Source organism: Elephas maximus, chromosome 4 (genome assembly GCF_024166365.1).
Source record: "Elephas maximus indicus isolate mEleMax1 chromosome 4, mEleMax1 primary haplotype, whole genome shotgun sequence".
Classification (NCBI taxonomy): domain Eukaryota; kingdom Metazoa; phylum Chordata; class Mammalia; order Proboscidea; family Elephantidae; genus Elephas; species Elephas maximus.
Window position 1 is genome coordinate 86102719 of NC_064822.1, and position 23825 is coordinate 86126543.

Consider the following 23825-nt stretch of genomic DNA (forward strand, 5'->3'; position numbering starts at 1 on the left):
GCTCTGTCTGGGACCCTGTATTGTAATCTCTGTCAGAGCAGTTGGTGGTGGTAGTTGGGCACCATCTAGTTGTGCTTGACTCAGTCTGGTGGAGGCTGTGGTAATTGTGGTCCATTAGTCCTTTGGACTAATCTTTCCCTTGTGTCTTTGGTTTTCTTCATTTTACGTTGCTCCAGATGGGGCGAGACCAGTGGAGTATCTTAAATGGCCACTCACAAGCCTTTAAGACCCCAGATGCTATTCACCAAAGTAGGATGTAGAACATTTTCTTTATAAACTATGTTATGCCAATTGAGCTAGATGTTCCCCGAGACCACGGTCCCCAGCCCTCCACTCCATTAATTCTGTCCCTCAGGGAGTTTGGATTTGTCTATGGAGCTTCCATGACCTTGCCTTGGTCCAGTTGTGCTGGCTTCCCCAGTATTGTGTACTATCTTACACTTCACCAAAGTTACCACTTACCTATTGTCTAGTCAGTGTTTTTCCCTCTCCACCCCACCCCTCCCTCATAACCATCAAAGATTGTTTTTTTGTGTATGTAATCGTTTTCATGAGTTTTTGTAATAGTGGTATCATACGGTATTTGCCCTCTTGCAATTGACTTATTTCACGTAACATAATGCCCTCCAGATTCATCCATGTTGTGAGATGGTTCACAGATTCATCATTGTTCTTTATTGTTGTGTAGTATTCCATTGTGTGTATGTACCATAGTTTGTTTATCCATCCATCTGTTGATGGGGACTTAGGTTGTTTCCATCTTTTTGCTATTGTGACTAATGCTGCAGTGAACATGGGTGTGCATATGTCTATTCGTGTGATGAATCATTTTGTCTAGGATATATTCCTAGGATATAGATCTTAAAAGAGAACAATGCTCAAGGCAAACTTTTTTTTTTCCTATTCATTCATTCTTTTTTTTTAAACTGTGCTTTATGTGAAAGTTCATAGCTCAAGTTAATTTCTCATTAAAAAATTTATACACATATTGTTTTGTGACATTGGTTACAATCCCCATAATGTGACAACGCATTCCCTCCTTCTACCCCAGGTTCCCTGTGTCCACACATCCAGTTCCTGTACATTCCTGCCTTCTTGTCATGCTTTTGAACAGGAGTTGCTTTTGGATGTATATTTGAACTAAGAAGCACGTTCCTCACGTGTGTTGTTTTTTCTTTTATAAAAAAATATAATTTTTTTTTTTTTTTTTATAAAAGGCCTGTCTAAAAAGTGGGCTTTGGGAATGATTTCAGTTCTGGGTTAGCAGAGTGTACAGGGGCCATAGTTTTGGGGGCTCCTCTAGTCTCCGTCAGACCAAAAAGTCTGATTGTGTGTGTGTGTGTGTGTGTGTGTGTGTGTGTAAATTTGAATTTCATTCTACGTTTTTCTCCTGCTCTGCCTGGGACTCTCTGTTATGGTCCTCTTCAGAGCAGTTGTTGGCAGCCAAGCACTATCTGGTTCCTCTGGTCTCAGGCTGGTGGAGTCTCTGGTTCTTGTGATCCTTTAGTTGTTTGAGCTACTATTTTCCTTGTGTCTTTGGTTTTCTTTATTCCTTTTTGCTCCAGATGGGATGGGACCATTAGATGTATTTTAGATGGTTGCTTGCAAACTTTTAAGACCTCAGATCCTACTCACCGAAGTGAGATGTCAAACATTTTATTTATGAATTATGTTGTTATTTATGCCAGTTGACCTAGATGTCCCCCAAGAGTCTGGTCCCTAGTCTCTACCCCCAGCCACTCAGTCCCTCAGAGTGTTTGGATGTATCTAGGAAACTTCTATTCTTTTGCTTTGGTCCAGTTGTGGTGACTTATCCTACATTGCGTGTTGTCCTTCCCTTCACCAAAATTGATAGTCTACTATCTAGTTAGTGATTTTCCCTCCCCCTCCCTTCCCAACCTCATAACCATCAAAGAATGCTTTTTTCTATGTGTAAACCTTTTCTTCAGTTCTTATAATAGTGGTCTCATATAATATTAGTACTGTTGTGACTGACTTATTTCACTCAGCGTAATGCCTTCCAGATTCATCCATGTTGTGAGATGTTTCTCAGATTCATCATTATTCTTTATTGCTGCATAGTACTTTGTTGTGTTTATGTACCATAATTCGTTTATCCATTCAGCTGTTGATGGGCATTTAGGTTGTTTCCATCTTTTTGCTATTGTGAATAGCACTGCAATGAACATGGGTATGCATATGTCTATTCGTGTAATGGCTGTTATTTCTCTAGTGTATATTCTTTGGAATTAGATTTGCTGAATCGTATGGTATTTCTATTTCTGGTTTTTTAAGGAAGTACATATCATTTTCCAAAATGGTTGTACCATTTTACATTCCCACCAGCCGTGCATAAGGGTTCCAGTTTCCCCATAACCTCTCCAACATTTGTTATTTTGTGTTTTCTGAATTTGTGCCAGAATTGTTAGCATGAGATGGTATCACAATGTAGTTTTGATTTGCATTTCTCTGATGGCTAATGATCAAGAGCATTTCCTCATGTGTTTGTTAGCCAGCTGAATGTCTTCTTTGGTGAAGTATCTGTTCATGTCCTTTGCCCATTTTTTAATTGGATTATTTGCCTTTTTGTTGTTGAGGTATTGAAGTATCTTGTAGATTTTAGAGATGAGCCACTTGTTGGATATGTCATAGCCAAATTTTTTTTTTTTTTAATTTTTATTGTGCTTTCAGTGAAAGTTTACAAATCAAGTCAGTCTCTCATACAAAAACTTATATACACCTTGCTAGTTGCTCTCTCTCTGATGGGACAGGACACTCCTTCCCTCCACTCTCTGTTTTTATGTCCCTTCAGCCAGCTTCTGACCCCCTCTGCCCTCTCATCTCTTCTCCAGACAGGAGCTGCTCACATAGCCTCATGTGTCTACTTGATCCAAGAAGCTCATTCTTCACCAGTGTCATTTTCTATCCCAATGTCCAGTCCAATCCCCGTCTGAAGAGTTAGCTTTGGGAATGGTTCCTGTCTTGGGCTAACAGAAGGTCTGGGGACCATGACCTCCGAAGTCCTTCTGGTCTCAGTCAGACCATTAAGTCTGGTCTTTTTATGAGAATTTGAGGTCTGCTTCTCACTGCTCTCCTGCTCCCTCAGGGGTTCTCTATTGTGTTCCCTGTCAAGGCAGTCATCAGTTGTAGCTGATGGAGTCTCTGGTTTATGTGGGCCTCTCTGTCTCTTGGGCTTATAATTACCTTGTGTCTTTGGTGTTCTTCATTCTCCTTTGCTCCAGGTGGGTTGAGACCAATTGATGCACCTTAGATGGCCGCTTGCATAGCCAATTTTTTTCTCTCTGTTTGTAGATTCTCTTTTTACTCTTTTGATGAAGTCCTTTGATGTAAGTATTTAATTTTTAGGAACTCCCAATTATAGACATTCTTTACTAGTTAAGCTAAACTACTACTGGCTTTTAATAAGACTTCAAGGGATATTTTTGGTTTAAGGTTTAGAGATTTTCTCAGGGCAATAGTTTCAAGGGTTCATTCAGACTCTATGGCTCCAGAAAATCTGGATTGCATTAGAATTTGAAATTCTCTTCTGCATTTTCCCCCTTTTGATTCTTATATAGAATCTTTGATCCAAATATTCAGTAATAGTAGCTGGGCATTCCCCAGTTCTTCTGTTTTCATGGCTATTAGACTTTTTTTTTTTTTTTGTAAATGAGTATCAGAAATTATCTTTTTGGGTTTTTCTCCAAATATTTTACATTAGTTTTTTTTAATCTTTAGTAGCAAAACTAGTTTATCTTTTTTTTCACATCAAGCCAAATCTTTAAAAGGCAGTACTTAATTATTGTTGAACAAATAATGAATAAAAAATTGGCCAAGAAAGTCTTCCACTTCCCCACTCCATGAGATAAGAGAAAATGTGTGAACAAGTGATTGGACTTGGGAACTGTAGTAGTCTAGGACTTGAGGACTGTTTTGGCCTTACTTTGAACAGCTTGCCCAAACTAAACTCATACTAAACTTCCTGACTCATAAACTTTTGATTTACCTTCTGTTATGGGTTGAATTATATCCCCTCAAAATATGTGTCCCCTTGGCTAGACCAGGATTTCCAGTATTGTGTGGTTTGTCCACCATTTTGTGATCTGATGTGATTTTCTTATGTGTTGTAAATCCTACCTCTACGATGTTAATGAGGCAGGATTAGAGCCAATTATGTTAATGAGACAGGACTCAATCCATAGATTATAAATTGAGTCAGTCTCTTTTGAGATATAAAAAAGAGAGTTGAGCAGAGAGGAGAGGGACCACACACCACAAAGAAAGAAGAGGCTGGAACAAACGTGTACTTTGGATCTGGGGTCCCTGTGCTGAGAAGCTCCTAGGCCAGGGGAGGATTGAAGACAAGAACCTTCTCCCAGAACCGACAAAGAGAGAAAGCCCCCCATCCCCGGAGCTGGTACCCTGAATTCAGACTTCTAGCCTCCTAAACTTTGAGAGAATAAACATCTGTTTGTTAAACCCATCCGCTTGTGTTATTTCTGTTATAGCCCATACCCAATAGCAGCACTAGGTAATTAAGACACCTTCCTATTTATTTTTGGTTTATCCTATCCACTGAATGTGACAATTATCATTGCATCTTTGTTTTCAAAATTTTGCTTCCACACTTAACTATGACTCTGATATTTCCTTAGGCTATGTGGTTGTCTGCTGCTACTAGAGAAGGTATATAGTCTGTTAGATGGTGGCTTCCGGTTGGTGTCATGATTTAAAAAAAAAAAAAAAATGTGTTTTTGGTGAAAGTTTACACAGCAAATTAGGTCCCCGTTTGACAATTTCTATACAGATTATTCAGTGGCATTAGTTACATTTTTTGCAATGTGTCAGCATTTTCTTTAATTGAGTTCTGGTTGTTCTGTTCACAGTGCTGTCTGCCCCTTTATCTTCTCTTCTTTGCTTTAGAGTAATTGTTGACCTTTTGGTCTCATATAGCTGTTTTTTAATGGAGCACCGTACTCACGGGTAATATCCTTTGCATGCCAATCTGTTATTTTCCAAGAGGTGACCTGATGGGATAGTTTTGGTTCAAGGTTTAAAGAATATCTCAGGCCAGTAGTCTCAGGGATTCCTTTAGTCTCAACTCTTCCTATAAGGCTGGACTTTTTAAGAATTTGAGTTCTGTGTTTTCCTTCCATCCTGTCAGGGTCCATCTATTGTGGTCCCTATCAGAACAGTCAGTAGTAGTGTCATGATTTTGGAGGATGCATTTTAAGACCCTTCAAATATAAATCCATAATCCACAAATGTGTAATCAGGCAGGAGATAAATCAAACTCTTGAATAACGTCTTTGGCATTGAATGTCATGCTGGCAAGTGATTGGGCCACATAGCTCAAAATTTCAAAAGTTGTGTACTAAATTCTGTTCACTAATATGCACAAATGATACCATTTGACAGTGATTTTGGCCTTCCCCATTTCCTCACACCACCAACAGCACTCAAGCCTTAGTAGTACCTTGTAGAACTCTAGGATACACAGGAGAATTTAGATTTTAAGTTCCAGGAAAGACCAGTCTCTCTTTGGTGAGCATCGTGTTCCTAGCTCCCAGCACAGTAGCTGGTGTATAGTCTGGGGCTCAATGAATATTTACTGATTGAATAGTCTGTAGGGCACTATAGGACCACTGCTGACAAGTATCTCTCACCAGGATGACCATCCAAATAGGGAAATTTCCTATCATATTATTTCCACCAGGTCATGCTGCAATCTAGAGAGCTGTTTTTTTTTTTTAAAACTCATTCTAAGTTTTAGAAGTCATAAACTTCATTTCTTCCTGCTTCCAGCTTCTCCTGTTTACTCTTGTACAGTTGGTTTGCATTTTACATTGAATGCCATGCCCTCGTGATGAGATATGGAGAGCCTTAGTATATCCTGTGCAAGAGATCCGGGGTGCCTGCTATTTTGGAGGCCATAGTCCAGTGGTAGCAGTATAAGCAAATCCATATCTTACTGTAAACACACTCTGAAATATATGTACCTTTGCACTGAGCAAGCCTGGGAAATTCCTGGCCCTTCCTTAATATTAAGAGAGACATGTCATATAAGTAAGCAGATCTTCTCTGGCTCGTTTACACCACTAGGCCAACCATAGCCCATGCAGGTGTCACAAATTAATCCCTGATATTCTAACACCCTTGCATTAGTCCTAGACTGCTTTCTCCAAGCCAACCTAGTTCAGTTTTTCCACCTGCTGAATGATTGCCTGACAAATTCTCACTGTTGATATCTCTTCCCCAGTATCAATCTCTTGCTCTCTTCTGTAACTCTGACATGGGCTTCCATCTTGCCTACACTGGTTTTGGTCACAGTGAGTAAATTCCCTGCTTTTATCTCTTTGTTATTTTTGTTTAACATGACAGTCAGTCATTTGGTTTGCAAAAGTAAATGTCATGTTCATGTTAGTCACTTTTGCAGATGGGATATTTTTGGGAGACTTAGCAAATCTGTTAGTTATAATCTGAATCCAAAAAAAAAAATATTGGTAGGGTGATACAAAGAAGATTAAACTTAACAGAAATAAAGGACAGCGCTTAAAAAAAAAAAAAGATGTACACTGGTATTCATAAAAAAAAAACACAAGATAATAAATGTTGGAGAGGTTGTGGAGAGACTGGAACACTTATACACTGCTGGTGGGAATGTAAAATGGTACAGCCACTTTGGAAATTGATTTGGCACTTCCTCAAAAAGCTAGAAATAGAACTACCATACGATCCGGCAGTCCTACTCCTTGGAATATATCCTAGAGAAATAAGAGTCTTTACACAAACAGATGTATGCACACCCATGTTCACTGCAGCACTGTTTACAATAGCAAAAAGATGGAAGCAACCAAGGTGCCCACCAACGGATGAATGATAAATAAATGATGTTATATTCACACAATGGAATACTACACATCGATAAAGAACAACGATAAATCCTTGAAACATTTCATAACATGGAGGAATCTGGAAAACATTATGCTTAGTGAAACTGGTCAGTTGCAAAAGGACAAATATTATATAAGACCACTATTATACGAACTCAAGAAATAGTTTAAAAAGAGAAGAAAATATTCTTTGACAGTTACGAGAGTGGGGAGGGCGGGAGGGAGAGGGGTATTCACTTATTAGATAGTAGACAAGAACTATTTTAGTGAAGAGAAAGACAACACACAATACAGGAGAGGTCAGCACAACTGGACGAAACCAAAAGTAAAGAAGTTCCCTGAATAAACCGAATGCTTCAAAGGCCAGCGTAGCAGGGGCAGGGGTTTGGGGACCATGGTTTCAGGGGACATCTAGGTCAATTGGCATAATAAAATCTATTAAGAAAACATTCTACATCCCACTTAGGAGAGTGGTGTCTGGGGTCTCAAACGCTAACAAGCAGCCATCTAGGATGCATCAATTGGTCTCAACCCACCTGGAGCAAAAGAGAATGAAGAATACCAAAGACATAAGATAATTACGAGTTCAAGAGACAGAAAGGGCCACATAAACCAGAGACTCCATCAGCCTGAGACCAGAAGAACTAGATGTTGCCCAGCTACAACTGATGACTGCCCGACAGGGAGCACAACAGAGAACCCCTGAGAGAGCAGGAGAGCAGTGGGACGCAGACCTCAAATTCTCGTAAAAAGACCAGACCTAATGGTCTGACTGAGACCCGAAGGACTCCGGAGGTCATGGTCTCCAGACCTTCTGTTAGCCCAAGACAGGAACCATTCCCAAAGCTAACTCTTCAGACAGGGATTGGATTGGACTATAGGATAGAAAATGATACTGGTGGGGAGTGAGCTTCTTGGATCAAGTAGACATGTGAGACTATGTGGGCGGCTGCTGTCTAGAAGGAAGATGAGAAGGCAGAGGGGGTCAGAAGCTGGCTGAATGGATGCGAAAATAGAGGGTGGAGAGAAGGAGTGTGCTGTCTCATTAAGGGGAAAGCAACTAGGAGTATATAGCAAGGTGTATATAAATTTTTGTATGAAAGACTGACTTGATTTGTAAACTTTCACTTAAAGCACAATAAAAATTAAAAAAAAAGGTACACAGATATATAAAATGGTAAAGATGTAGCTTAACAACAGCCTGTAAAATAGAAAGATTTGGGTTAACTCAAAGCCCTGTTTGGGAGTCAGGATACCTACAGAGTACTTTCCCCTCTACCACTGCCTGGCTGTATGATAAAGGGTAAATACCTTAATCATCCATGGAACTGTATTTTCTTGGAAAAAGAAGAAATCATATTAGACCATCAGTAATGTCAATCCCAGTTCTAATATGTAAATAAATGAATCAACAGTATAATGTGAAAGCTCAATGTATAAAACCAAAGCTATTGCAGTCCTATAAACAACAAAAGCTTCATATTTGGAACATTTCCAGTAACAATTCCACTTTACTCCCTCTGGAGACTAGACCACCCTGGGGTGTTGTATGCCAATCACACCACACATCAAAGGATTTTTAGCCAAGGTATGTCCAGAAGAGAGCAGCCAGGCTGGTGATAAGGTATTTCTGAGTAATGTTTGAAGGAACTGCATTGTTTTGTTTAGGAGAGAGAAGAATTTGGGTCAAAAAGGTGGAATGTTATGACTGTCAATAAAAATTTGAGCTCAGATATGTGCTACACAGACCGTCTCAGCCGTCACCGCCTTCGTGAAGCCTTTATGAATTGTTGTAATCCAGACTTCTCCAAAGGCACTTTTTATTCTGCCTTGCAGTCGATTTATTTCTGTACTTTGCCGACTATCTTTTTTTAGAGCAAATACTGTGTTGTACTTTGAATCCTCTCTGACTTCTAACAAAGAGCCTTATACAATAGTAGGTATGCAAATACTTGCAACTGAATTGAAAATGTATTAGACTTAGCAAACAGAGGATTGATGGGTAGAAATTACAGAGAAATTTTTTGACCTTCCATGAAGTAAACTTTTCAAATAATTGAAATGTCTTAAAATTATGTGAACTACAATGACATAATGCTACACATTCATTGGGATAATTACAGTTAAAAAGGCTGACAGTGCCAAATGTTGGCGAGAATGTGAAGCAATCATACACTGCTGGTGGGGATGTAAAATGACACAATCATTTTAGAACATGATTTGACAGTTTCTCGAAAAGCTAAACATATACCTACCTATATGTTTATGCATAACCATATACAACCTAGCCACTCTCTTGTTAATTGCTGTCAAGTCAATTCTGACTCATGGTGACCCCATGTGTGCAGAGTAGAATTGCTCCATAGGGTTTTCAAGGCTGTGACCTTTTGGAAGCAGATTGCCATGCCTGTCTTCCAGGGTGCCTCTAGGTGGGTTCAAACCACCAACCTTTAGGCTAGTAGTTAACCACTTAACCTAGGTGTTGCTACTCCTAAGTTTTTACCCAAGAGAAATGAAAACGTTTGTCTACACAAAGACTTGTACACGAATATTTGTAGCAGCCTTATTTAAAATAGCCAAGAACTGGAAACAATCTAAGAGGCCACCAACAGATAAATTAAACGGATAAAGAAAATATGATATATCCACATAATGAAATACTACTCAGCAATAAAAAGGAACAAACTACTGATACATGATACGACATGGGTGAATTTCAGAATCATTATTCTGGGGGAAAGAAGCCAGACTCAAAAGGGCATATGCTGTATGATTCTATTTTTATAAGCTTTTTTAGAAAATGCAAGCAAATGTTTAAGTAACAGAAAGCAGATCAGGGGTTGCCTGAGGCTGGGGATGGAGGGAGAGATGGGGTACAAAGGAACATGGGGAAACTTTTGGGGATACAAAGGAACATGAGGAAACTTTGGGGGATACAAAGGAACCTGAGGAAACTTTTGGGGACAAGAGAAATGTTCTGTGTCTTGAGCGTGGCAGTAGATTCACAGGTATGTTCAACTATCAAAATTCATTGCCTTGTACGGTTTGAATGGATGCAGTTTATTATGTGTAAATTATACCTCAATGAAGTTAATTTTTAAAAATTAATGGTCTACTTATGGGCAAATGAGTTGCCCATTGCTAGAGGTTTTCAAGCAGAGGTTTGATTTCTATTTGAAAAATGAAACCTCGTTGCCCCATAGAGTTTCCAAGGAGCGCCTGGTGGATTTGAACTGCAGACATTTTGGTTAGCAGTCATAGCACTTAACCACTACACCACCAGGGTTTCCAATTATTAGGGTATAATTTATGGACAGAGTAAGGAGGATGAACTTGGAAAACAACATTCAAAAACACTTTTAACACTGTTTTCTTGAGATAAAGGTAAAGCATGTGTTCTGCACAAAATTAAGGAAACATAAACAAGCTAAAAAAAGACAATGAAAATCACTCTTAATCTAACTATACAGACTCAGCCACCGTTAACATTTTGACAGATGTTAACTTCTTTTCTATGTGTGTCTTTTATACAAAGTATATTTTTATAACTGCCTTTTTTCACTTAATAATTGTAAGTTGCCACTGAGTTGATTCTGACTCACGGCAACCTCATTTGTGTCAGAGTAGAAGCGTACTCCATAAGGTTTTCAGTGGCTGACTTTTCAGAAGTAGATCACCAGGATTTTCTTCTGAGGTGCCTCTGGGTGGACGCAAATTACCAACGTTTTGGTTAGTAGCAAGTGCGTTAACCATTTGTACCACTCAAGGACTCTACTTAATAAGAGACTGAGATATTTTAGATGATATTACATATTATTCTACCTCACTATTTTTAGTAATCAGATGCTCTTGCCTGGGCTTACTATCATTTATTTATTCCCTGTTATTAGACATAGAGTTTGTTTAATGTCTATATGATATATAACAGCAATACCCATTTTGTAGCTAAATATTTGAACACATATAAGATAATTTCCTTAATGTATTTTCCCAGAAGAGGAAGTGCTGCCTCTGAAAAAAGCATGTGGAATTTAAGACTACAGATATGTATAGGCAAGCTGCTCTTTAAAAATGTGTTACCATTTTACATTCATACCACCATATATGTGTGTACCAATTTCACTGATATTGTCCTTTTTTTCCATCTTTGCCAATTTTATAGGCAAAGCAGACTTTTACTGTTTTAATTTGCATTCCTTTATTATTAATAAGGTTGGACACTTATTTTTTAAATATTAACAATATATATGCTTTTTAATTATCTGTTCCTATTCTTTGACTATTTTTTCCAGTGATGTTTGGATTAATTACTGAGTTTTACAAGTTCCTTATAGGGAATTGAGCCCTGGTGGTACAGTGGTTAAGTGCTATGGCTAACCAAAAGATCAGGAATTCAAATCCACCAGCTGTTCTCTGGAAACCCTATGGGGCAGTTTTACTCTGTCCTGTAGCGTTGCTGTGACTAGACGGCAATGGGTTTTTTTGGCACCTATTTCACCCAGTTTTTATATGTGTTAATTTTATAGTGGTTTTTGATATACAGAAATTTTAACCTTTTTATGTAGTCATTTCTTTTATGATTTTTATCTTTGGCATCATACTTCGAAAGTCTGTCCTCGGTTTAAGAATATATAAATATTCATCTGTATTTTTTCTTGTACTTTTGTGATTTTATTTCCTTATATTTAACTCCATCCATCACAAATTTATCTTGGTAAATCAAAGGAAGTTGAGATCTAGCATTTTCTGAATAGTTAAGGAATTGACCTAGCATCAGTTGTTGAATAATCCATCATTTCTTCAGTTACTGAGTATAGGCGATGTTTCACATGGTGTCCAGCCATACTGATCTACTTGCTATTCCCTAATAGCCCATAGGTATTCTTTTTTCTCTTTAAATTGTGTATATGTCCTATAAAAGTAAGACATATACTTATAAAATTTTGGAACGATATAGAAAAGTAGAAAGGAGAAAACTCTTTTGATTGGCTACTGAGACAAAACATCTGGAAACATTTTACTACGTTTCTTTGTAGGTTTTTATCTCCTACACGAGCGTGTTTTCTGTGTTTCTGGTTTTTATATAGTCTGTATAAAAATAGACCGCTTTTTCCCACTAAACATTTCTTACCCAAGCCTTTTCCACGTGTATAAAACTCATCACAAATGTAATTTTTAATTACTGCATAGGATTTTATTGAATGCATTTGCTTTGCCTCCAGCCCGTAGTATTTTCTTTTTTAATAATATTTTTTTGTGTTTTAGGTGGAAATTTACACAAAAAATTAGGTTCCCATTTAACAATTTTTATACAGATTGTTCTGTGACATTGGTTACAGTTTTCACAATGTGTCAGCATTCTCGTTATTCCCACTCTATTCTTTTTCCGTTGATCTAGCTTCCATTCTCCTCATCTTTGCTTTTGGGTAAAGGTTGACCATTTGGTCTCATATGGTTGATTGTTTAAGGGAGCGCATTACTCACAGGTGATATTGTTTATCTTATAAGCTAATCTGTTATTTGGCTGAAAGGTGACCTCCAGAAGGAGCTTTAGTTCCAAGTTCAAAGGTTATCTTAGGATGATAGTCTTCGGGGTTCCTCTAGCCTTTATCAGTCTAGTAGGTTTGGCCTTTTTTAGGAATTTGTATTTTGTTCTACATTTTTCTCCCATTCTACCCAGGACCTTCTTTTGTGTCCATAATGTTCTTTTCTCCTGAAATGCACGTCCAAAAAATGCTTCAAGTGTTGTTTCCTCTCCACAAACCAAGTTTCCTTCCCTCTCTATTTTTGTAGTAGAAGCTTGTATGTCAGAGTAGAACTATACTCCACAGGGTTTTCAGTGGCTGATATTGTATCACAAGGATAAGTAAATATAGCAGGATATACAGTAGGATTTCAGTTACTTTAATGACGCTATAGAAATGTTCTAAAAAAAGAATCTCAAAGTAGTAACATTGCTTGTTGAAATTTGATGGTTTTCCCCTACCTTTCTACTTTTTTGTATTTTCTGTATTGTCTACAGTACTCTTGTATTTCTTTTACAAATAGATAGGGAAAATAAGGCTAACAAGTTTTTTTTTTTTTAATTTTGGAAAATAGAAATATAGACTAACAAATACATTTCTAACCATTATTCGAGTGTACATAATTAGTCTTTCATTCTGTGTTATGTTGTTTTTGGCTGAATTTTTTTTAAATATCAAGCTAGGAAAGCCATTAAAAATCTGTGATATGGGATGTGTATGAAGCAAAAGTTAATGTTTAAAATAAATGTCCTACTATGCTTTTCGTTCATAGATAAAGTGCTAGTAGAAGAGAGCCAGTGCATTACTTCTGTGGTTTCCGGTCATTTGACCCCAGGGATAAAGCCAACAGCTATTGGATCCTTCAGCCCACATGTGACAGAATTTCCAAGGAAACGCAAAGGAAGTGATTCAGACCCATCCCAGTAAGCGAGTTTGTTCCTCTCACCCCTTGAAATCTTTGACTCTAGAGAGAAGAGAAAAAGATTAATTTTTAAATCATTAATTATTTTTTAAGTACATGGTAACATTTGGGTTGGTGCACTTATTTATTCAACTGCTTGCCACCTCTGTCATTGGCTGACCTGGCACTTTGGCTTCAAACTCCAAAGGTTATTAGGTATCCAGAAAAGTCAAGAGGAGTCTGAGAGAAATGTAGGAATATAGCTTAATTTTTATACTCAGGGCAAGATACTTGCCTTGCTAATTGAAATACTTAACTCTGAGGAGGACATCTTTCTGCATGTTTGGCTTAAAATAATAATTACCACATTCACTTCTCACCTTACTTATTATCTATAGAATAACCAACCTTGCTTATCTGTGGTCAGATTCTTCACGTAAAACTCTTATTTTCCATATTTATTAACCCAAGTAGGTAATAAAGTCATTGTTGAGAATACTTACTCTCATTTATTTTTGTTGCCTAATGCAGCTTGCAGCACCAGATAGCCCTTAATGACATCCACAAAACTAGGGTTTATATGGCAAAAATAACAGGGCAAAATAAATAAAACAGTCTACCGTAACTCACCCCGACGTGTCTGTCAGTTTGTCGTACTGTGGGGGCTTGTGTGTTGCTGTGATGCTGCAAGCTGTGTCACCGGTATTCAGATACCAGCAGGGTCACCCATGGAGGACAGGTTTCAGCTGAGCTTCCAGACTAAGACAGACTAGGAAGAAGGACCCGGCAGTCTACTTCTGAAAAGCATTAGCCAGTGAAAACCTTACGAATAGCAGTGGAACATTGTCTGATATAGTGCCGGAAGATGAGGCCCCCAGGTTGGAAGGCACTCAAAAGATGACTGGGGAAGAGCTGCCTCCTCAAAGTAGACTCGACCTTAATGATGTGGATGGAGTAAAGCTTTTGGAACCTTCATTTGCTGATGTGGCATGACTCAAAATGGGAAGAAACAGCTGCGAACATCCATTAATAATTGGAACATGGAATGTATGAAGTATGAATCTAGGAAAATTGGAAATCGTTAAAGATGAAATAGAACGCATAAACATCGATATCCTAGGCATTAGTGAGCTGAAATGGACTGGTATTGGCCATTTTGAATTGGACAATCATATAGTCTACTATGCTGGGAATGACAGCTCGAAGAGGAATGGTGTTGCATTCACTGTCAAAAAGAACGTTTCAAGATCTATCCTGAAGTACAACACTGTCAGTGATAGGATAATATCCACACGCCTACAAGGAAGACCGGTTAATAAGACTATTATTCAAATTTACGCACCAACCACTAGGGCCAAAGATGGAGAAATAGAAGATTTTTATCAGCTGCTGCAGTCTGAAATTGATCGAACATACAATCAAGACGCACTGATAATTACTGGAGATTGGAATGCAAAAGTTGGAAACAAAGAAGAAGGATCAGTAGTTAGAAGCTATGGCCTTGGTAATAGAAACAACGCCGGAGATCGAATGATAGAATTTTGCAAGACCAACGACTTCTTCATTGCAAATACCTCTTTCACCATCATAAACGGCGAATATACACACGGACCTCGCCAGATGGAATGCACAGAAATCAAATTGACTACATCTGTGGAAATAGACGATGGAAAAGCTCAATATCACCAGTCAGAACAAGGCCAGGGGGCCGACCGTGGAACAGACCGTCAATTGCTCATATGCAAGTTCAAGCTGAAACTGAAGAAAATCAGAGCAAGTCCACAAGAGCCAAAATATGACCTTGAGTATATCCCACCTGAATTTGGAGACCATCTCAAGAATAGATTTGACGCATTGAACACTAGTGACCGAAGACTAGACAAGTTGTGGAGTGACATCAAGGCCATCATCCATGAAGAAAGCAAGAGGTCACTGAAAAGACAGGAAAGAAAGAAAAGAGGAGATTTCAAAGGGCCTCTTGAGAAGACAAAATAAAGTATTATAATGACATGTGCAAAGAGCTGGAGATGGAGAACCAAGAGGGAAGAACACACTTGGTGTTTTGAAAGCTGAAAGAACCAAACAAAAAATTCAAGCCTCGAGTTGCAATAGTGAAGGATTCCATGGGGAAAATATTAAACGATGCAGGAAGCATCAAAAGAAGATGGAAGAAATACACAGAGTCATTATACCAAAAAGAATTAGTCAATATTCAGCCATTTGAAGAGGTGACATATGATCAGGAACCGATGGTACTGAAGGAAGAAGTCCAGGCAGCTCTGAAGACATTGGCGAAAAACAAGGCTCCAGGAATTGATGGAATATCAATTGAGATGTTTCAACAAACAGATGCAGCGCTGGAGGTGCTCACTTATCTGTGCCAAGAAATATGGAAGACAGGTTCCTGGCCAAATGATTGGAAGAGATCCATATTTATGCCTATTCCCGAGAAAGGTGATCCAACCAAATGTGGAAATTGTAGAACAATATCATACGCAAGCAAAATTCTGAAGATCATTCAAAAACGGATGCAGCAGTATATCGACAGGGAACTGCCAGAAATTCAGGTTGGTTTCAGGAGAGGATGTGGAACCAGGGATATCATTGCTGATGTCAGATGGATCCTGGCTGAAAACAGAGAATACCAGAAATATGTTTGCCTGTGTTTTATTGATTATGCGAAGGCATTTGACTGTGTGGATCATAACGAACTATGGATAACACTGCGAAGAATGGGAATTCCAGAACACTTAATTGTGCTCATGAGGAACCTTTACATAGATCAAGAGGCAGTTGTTCAGACAGAACAAGGGGATACTGATTGGTTTAAAGTCAGGAAAGGTGTGCGTCAGGGTTGTATTCTTTCACCATACCTATTTAACCTGTATGCTGAACAAATAATACAAGAAGCTGGACTATATGAAGAAAAATGGGGCATCAAGATTGGAGGAAGACTCATTAACAAGCTGTGTTATGCAGATGACACAACCTTGCTTGCTGAAAGTGAAGAGGACTTGAAGCACTAACTGATGAAGATCAAAGACCACAGCCTTCAGTATGGGTTACACTTCAACATAAAGAAAACAAAAATCCTCACAGCCGGACCAGTGAGCAACATCATGATCAACGGAGAAAAGATTGAGGTTGTCAAGGATTTCATTTTACTTGGATCCACAATCAACACCCATGGAAGCAGCAGTCAAGAAATCAAAAGACGCATAGCATTGGGCAAATCTGCTGCAAAGGACCTGTCCAAAGTGTTGAAGAGCAAAGATGTCACCCTGAAGACTAAGGTGTGCCTGACCCAAGCCATGGTATTTTCAGTCGCATCATATGCATGTGAAAGCTGGACAATGAATAAGGGAGACAAAGAAGAGTTGACGCCTTTGAATTGTGGTGTTGGTGAAGAATATTGAATATACCATGGACTGCCAAAAGAACGAACAAATCTGTCTTGGAAGAAGTACAACCAGAATGCTTCTTAGAAGCAAGGATGGCAAGACTGCGTCTTACATACTTTGGCCATGTTGTCAGGAAGGATCAGTCCCTGGAGACGGACATCATGCTTGGCAGAGTACAGGGTCAGCAGAAAAGAGGAAGACCCTCAACGAGGTAGATTGACACACTGGCTGCAACAATGAGCTCAAGCATAACAACGATTGTAAGGATGGCTCAGGACCAGCCAGTGTTTCGTTCTGTTGTGCGTAGGGTCGCTATGAGTGGGAACCGACTTGATGGCACCTAACAACAACAACAACTGTAACTCATCTTAGGCTGGTATTTTACATACACGTTAAGGTTGATGATAGTTCTTCAACGAGAATGAAGGAAAAAGTTCTGAGTAGGGTGACAGGATAAAGATTTAAAAAAAAAAAATCTTAGCTCTTAAAAAAAAAAAAAACTGGTACTTTTTATAATTTAGTTTCAATTCCCAAGGCAGCAGAATCAGTGCTATTCAAATGTAAGAACCAAAGCACTTCCCAAACCACACATAAATGACTTGAAGATTATCTACTGTTTTTGGCTGTCTACATTTCTCTGTCTCTCCCATTAATGTGGATGATCATAATTAGCTGCACCCAACCAAGTGCCATTCTACATACATACAATTTGCTGTTTTTTTATCCTAAACTATCAATTGGTAGTCTCCAGTCACTTTCAGCTAGAATTGGTTGTTAGTTCTTTTGATTGTCTTTCTTACTCTTCGAAATCATAAGCATTGTTCTTTCTTAGCATCTAAATGTGATTGTGGATATTGAAGTGGGGCAATGACTACTAGAGGTAACACACTTTTATGCCAACTAAGGGGCACGGTTGAGACTTTATATTTGTTTGGGGGCGTGAATGGGAGGATGGGGTCAAGGGTAAGAGAAATATGAGAAACATGCAGAGTTCCAACAGAGAATGATTTTTGGCAGTTAATTAGTTAACTGCGCATACTATAGAAAATGGAGAAGCTAGGACTCAGAAATACCAAGCAACTTGCTCAAGGTTACACAACTGTTAGGGTACCTAATTCCTATTGTATTTTCATTACACTCTGCTCCCTGTCTTTCTGCAAATGGAGAGGCCCGGGTACTTCTAGTACATGACGGCTGTCGTACCTTCCTTTTCCCAGAATGACTGAGTAGGGGTGACCCAAGGCCTCCTTCCTTCCAGGTCTGGAATTATGACAGAAAAAGTGGTGGAAAAGCTTTCTCAGCATCCCGTTACCTATCTTCTCTCAACAAGGATAGGAATATCAGCATCCAGTGGCAACAGGTAAGTCCTGGACTCTCATCTGACATATTCCCTCCCTACCTGAAGAGGTGGTAGAAAGAGAATGTGCATCCCACCGAGTTGTTCATTATCTAGCCCAGAGCATCTTCATTCTGCTCAATCCTTCTTTCATCCCATCGTTTTCCATCCCGTCTAATGAAATTATGGATGTCAAAGTATTTAATGTATTTTACAAAGTGCCGATTTATAGTATCCTCTCCAGAGATTCAGGGCATCAAAGCCAGTCAATTAATATGAGACTGATTCCATAGTTTGTTGGATTTTTTTTTTTTTTTTTTAACAAATAAGACTGTATGAGAATGTGCATCCTTTCTGCAGCACTGTTGGTTTTGACTGGAGAGTTGGTTCTTTAAAAGGGTCTTTGATGAAGATTCCTGGAATATGGTCATTGAATATTTATTGAATACCTACTATGTGACACCCAGTAGATAAGGAAGTATAAATACAGGTAAGACACAGGCCCTGCCCTCAAGAAACTTGTACAAGTTGGAAGAATAAAAATAATTATTACATATTATGATAACTGCTATAATAGAGACTCTGGGTACTAAGGCAACAAAAAATTGGGCATTTAAATAAGATTGGGGTCAGGGATGAAGGACAGCTTCTTGAAGTTGGCGTAAGCTAAATTTTAAACGAAGAGTAGAAATGAACCATGTGAAGCAGGAGTGGAGAAGATATTTTAGGTAAATGGAACAAATGTGTAGAGGCACACGAGTATGAAATAATACATTGCTGATTGGGAAATGACAAGTGGTTGGCACAGTAGAACCAACGGTGCACATAATGGTGAGTGAACTATGAGACTTGAAAGATGACATGGACTAGGTCATGAAGGACCTTGTCTGCTGAACTAAAGAATTTGAAAAAAAAAAATCTCGAAAAAGATAGAGAAAACTGAAGGGTTTTAAGCCTGCAAGTAACTTGATCAGATTTACATTTTCAGCGTCTCACTCTGGAAGGAGGGTGGAGAATGAAGGAGGAACACACAGCAGGCAGAGAGAGCAGCTGAGAGACTTTTGCTGGGGTATAAAAAAACCCAGTGCCGTCAAGTAATCTAGCTGGGGTATAGATTAGATCTTATGAACATCGGTCTCAGAGAGTGGCCTGGGATGTGAAGGGCTTGGAAGGGAAAGGATATATCATGGCACATTTAGAAGATAGAATCTCTGACTTCATGATGGTTGATTGCAGAGAGAGGGAATATAAGAAGTGTCTGAGTTTTCTGACTTGGGCACCTAGATGGGAAATGGTATTATCATTCACTAACATTGAGAGAAAGATTAATTCAGTTTTGGATATACTGAGAATGGGTTATTTACGGGACCTTCAAGTAGGCAGTTAGATAAGAGAGTGTAGAACTCCAGTTTGAGGCCTGGCATGGAGATAGAGATTCAGGTATCATCTATACCCAAGAAGTGAAGTGGTAGGTTTGGATGAAGTCACTGCGGGAATCATATGAAGTGGGAGGACTGGGTACTGAGGATATACTCTGGGGTACTTTGGCATAAAGACAGTAAAGGGAGGAGGGGATGGACCCCCAAATGTGAGAAGATATATCTCTGAAGTGGGGGTGGTATCTCAGAAACGAAAGGAAGAGAGCTTCAAAAAGAGAAGCCATGGAAAGTTGAAAATCTGGAGAATGTTTTGAGATTGTATCTGTTTCCAATTTCATTTGTCTTTGCGAGGCTTAGGAGAGTCTTTACATTTCATTAAAATGCAGTCAAAGTTCTCAAGCAAAGCTTGCACTGTGTTTTGAAAAAAATTGTTACTGTAGTGTAAGATGTTACCTTAGGACAATACATCTAAGTAATGTGAACCTTATTAATGTCCATATGTGTGTCCATTAAAATCCATATGTAAAAATATTATGGCTGTAGACCAAATGCCAGCACAGAGAAAAAATACGAATAGCAAATTTACTAATTATCTAAGTTTGTGCTTCAAACAAAAATTGTCTGGCTAGCAAGATCATGCCTTTATTCTCTCCTCCCAGGGACCATTAAGTACAATTGTATTTGGATTTCATAAATATAATATATATAGATTTCACACAAGGAAGCAAGTTCAGTGAGTTTGTTTGCTAAAATGCCTATAATCAAAGCAAAAGCATGATTTTAAAAAAGCCAAAGTTTACCTTTTGAAATTGAAGTGCTATATAAAAAAAAATATGAATATATAATTCTAGGCCATTAAGGAAGAAACTTATTCACCTGAATAATTATTTTCTGTGTTTTATTCCCCACATATGAAGTCAGGCTAAGAAGAGAAAAGAAGCTGACTTAATCTAATCCTCTATTTTGCTTTGAAGAAGCTGTAATTCTGTATGTCTACTCATAGAACAAATTGACAATGATGAGAGAAATAGCAAGGTATAGTACAGGCACACCACCCTATATAGGATCAGTTTTGAGTCTTCACTTGGCCTCTTATTAGGATGTGACCTTGAGCAGCCATTAACCTTACTGGGCCTCAGTTCCTTCATCTGTAAAATGGGAGTAGTAACATCAACATCACTGTGTTGTGAGAATTAAATAATGTATGTGAAAATATTATTGATAAAGTACTATAAATATAAAACTACTCTTATTTAGATGGTAAGAAGAAAAAGGAACCCCTGAATAAAAGGAGGTCCTTTTTATTTGGAATGTTTATAAATAACAACACCTAACAACAACAACTTCGTAAAATTAGTTAATTTTCTGTAAACATATATTATCTTTTTTAAACAGAAAGAATATTATTAAAAACATAATAAAATAATTCAAATGAATAAAACAGTTCAAAGGTAGGTTAGACTTTATTCAAAGTCTGGACAATGATCATTAAGTCTTTCAAGAGGGAAATTTGGCAAGATGACTCAAAAGGCTTAAAATAGTTATCCATAAATTATACTTCTAGAAATTTATCCTAGGAAACTAATCAAAGAAGCATACACCACAAAATTATTTACTATATTATTTATAACATTGAAAAATTAGAATAATTGAATATCTAACAATAGAAATTAAGTAAATTATGGTGTGGCTAATCATTAGACTACTATTTAACCATTTCAAATCATGTTCTTCAAGATTATTTGAAGATATGGAAAAATATTCACGTTACAGTGTTAAGTAAATAAGACAAGACAAAAAATGTATGCACTATGATCTCAGTTTTGTTTATTATGTAGATCTAACACACATAGACACCTACATGTATATACAGTACTACACACACATGCCATGGCTAAATGAAATAGTCAATGCTGAGTGTTTTTTTTTTTTTAATATGTATCAACATGTTTAGAAAAGAGACTGAGACACATTAAAATATTAAAAAAAAAAAAAAACTGTGGTTATTTCCAGGTAGTGGTATTGGTGATGTTTTTCCCAGAATTTTTTTAATTTCCCCCCCAAAAACAAATGATACTTTTGGAATACAACAACACTAACAAAAACGTATTTAAAAAAACTACTCAACCTGCCTAATTTTTTAATGTTGAAAGTGTTCTATTACCATCAATACATTTCAGTAGTGGTCTGGTGACTACATTTCTGATGCTAGGGAATGTAGGAATGTGAAAATTAATATTATTTTCCAGGTTTCAATAATAATTCTTACAGATATTTAGACAAAGTAAATCCTTTTGATTAAAGGTCTGAGATTTGTAATGTGCTTTCAGTCCTTTTTAAATATAGCTATCAAAATTTTTGGTTAAGCCATCAATTATTTTAAGAATAATACTTTAATGTTATTTCTATGAAAAGTTTACCCTTTCTCAGAGCTGGCATGAAATCATTTCTAAATAGAGCACCAATTATTGTTCATTATCAGTTAGCTTTTTGTTAGCCTGATGGGACCGGTGTGACCATCAGTAGGAGAGCAGCTCACATAGATAACCATTTCAGGTCATTATGTGCCCAGTGATAGCATTTGTAACTAAATATTTAATGGGAATTAGGATGATTAGACTTACTCTTACATTTATTTCTCTCTCAAGAATTACAGAAAAGCTGTTTCATGTAGTTTGATGTTTTATCCTGCTTTTTTGTAGAATGGAAGATGGTGATCAACAAGTAAAAATGAAGTCCTTCAGGTACATTAAAATGTTGAGATGGTACATGATGGGTGGAAAATTTTATACATGCAAACCTTTAGCCAAAGCTAAAGGTGATGTCAAGATGGAATGGATTCTTCAATATTAGGTTTTTCTCATTTGTTATGCCATCATATATCCTTTGTCAATTGTTTCAATGTATTCTTTCAACAACAACATTTTTTTTTCTACATCTGTCAGCATGACCAGATCTGAGTTTTGCCTTCTCTCCATTTATTCTGTTTTCTGATAAGATACTGTAAAACACTGGAGTGGTTTAAAGTGACAGTAACTGTACACAGAGTGAAGAGCCAGAGCCTCGATAAGTTACAATGCAGAGAACCAGCCTCTGGATAAATACACCTTTCCTTAATGAAATCTTCCAAAACCTTTTCATGTGCAGCTAGTTCAAGTAAAATACTTTAAAAAAAAACTAGCTATTCCATATGGCTAATTGCCTCCATGAACAACTGCCTCTTTTGCCATAAGACCAGAAGAACTGAATGGTGCCAGGCTACCATTACTGAATATTTTGATCAAAGATTCCATAGAAGAATCCTGATTAAAAAGGTGAAAATGCAAAACAGAATTTCAAATTTTCTTCAACTCCAGAGTTTTTGGAGCCTTTGAGGCTGGATGAACCCCTGAAACTGTTATCCTGAGATAGTCTTTATACTTAAACCAAAAATATCCACTGAAGTCTTCTTAAAACCAAATAGTAGTCTAGCTTAACTAGTAAAAAATGTCTGCCTTAAGTGTTAAGCTCTTTTAAGAACTATATGGGAACAAAGTGAAACAGCAACTCGTAAGATTAGATAAAAACCTTAGGGGGCAGCAAGTTCATGTCAGTGGGGAAGGAACAATTCAGAAAAGAAGGGTGAGAATGGTTGCACAACTCGGAGAATGCAATCAATGTCACTGAATTGTACATGTAGAAATGGTTGAATTTGTGTGTATTTTGATGTGTATATTCTCAACAATAATAACAACAACAAAAAGCTGGCTATTCCTCCTTCCTCTGAGTTTCCTAGCTTCTGCTGTCATCATCCATTGTTTTCCACAGTGACCTTGCTTGCACCTTGCTTTCACCCCCCTCCAAATCTGAGCTCTGAGAGACAGCACCCCTTCTTCTGCTGTACATTCCTGGAGTAAGGCTTCTGTCCATAGCAGGGACACTGTCTTGGGGGACATCAGCAGCTAGTGTCCTTGCTAATGCATAGTACTGGTAGAAAGACAAGGGGATCATTTCAGCAAGAGCAAAACTACAACATTCTTTTAAGCATAAAATCTTAAGCTAAAAATTGCTTGTGAATAGACCAAAGTTTGAGTAGGTAATCAAATTTTATGTAAATACACATGTGGTCCTTGCCTCAATTTGAATTTCATTCAGTTGGCTCCAAAAGTATGTACTTTGTTTCAGGAGTGGAAATGCTGAGGGCAAATGGGTCAGGGAGTTAGCACCATTGGTCTCTGTGAGTCTGCGCCTCCCACCCCCGACCCATACACTCTTTATGTGGAAAATAACATTTTTAAAAAACCTAATTTATAGTCTTTCTAAAGACAGATTCAGGGCAAGTCCCCTGCTTATCCTCTTTCTCATTGAATTGCCCTCCTAAGCTCTTCTTATCAAGAGAATCTGAAGTTGC

At 37.9% G+C, this 23825-nt stretch overlaps 1 protein-coding gene across 5 annotated transcripts in view; it reads left to right on the forward strand.

Moving 5' to 3' along the window:
* The window catches only part of BMAL2 (basic helix-loop-helix ARNT like 2), an 83398-nt gene that overhangs the window by 14134 nt on the left and 45439 nt on the right, over positions 1 to 23825 (forward strand). For 3 of the 5 annotated variants that reach the window (XM_049882705.1, XM_049882706.1, XM_049882707.1), the window contains exons 2-4: positions 13191 to 13341; positions 17979 to 18080; positions 22138 to 22179. In XM_049882705.1, the coding sequence (XP_049738662.1) occupies positions 13191 to 13341; positions 17979 to 18080; positions 22138 to 22179 (295 nt within the window). The remainder of the gene's footprint in view (positions 1 to 13190; positions 13342 to 17978; positions 18081 to 22137; positions 22180 to 23825) is intronic. The other 2 variants (XM_049882708.1, XM_049882709.1) reach the window with 1 other exon arrangement.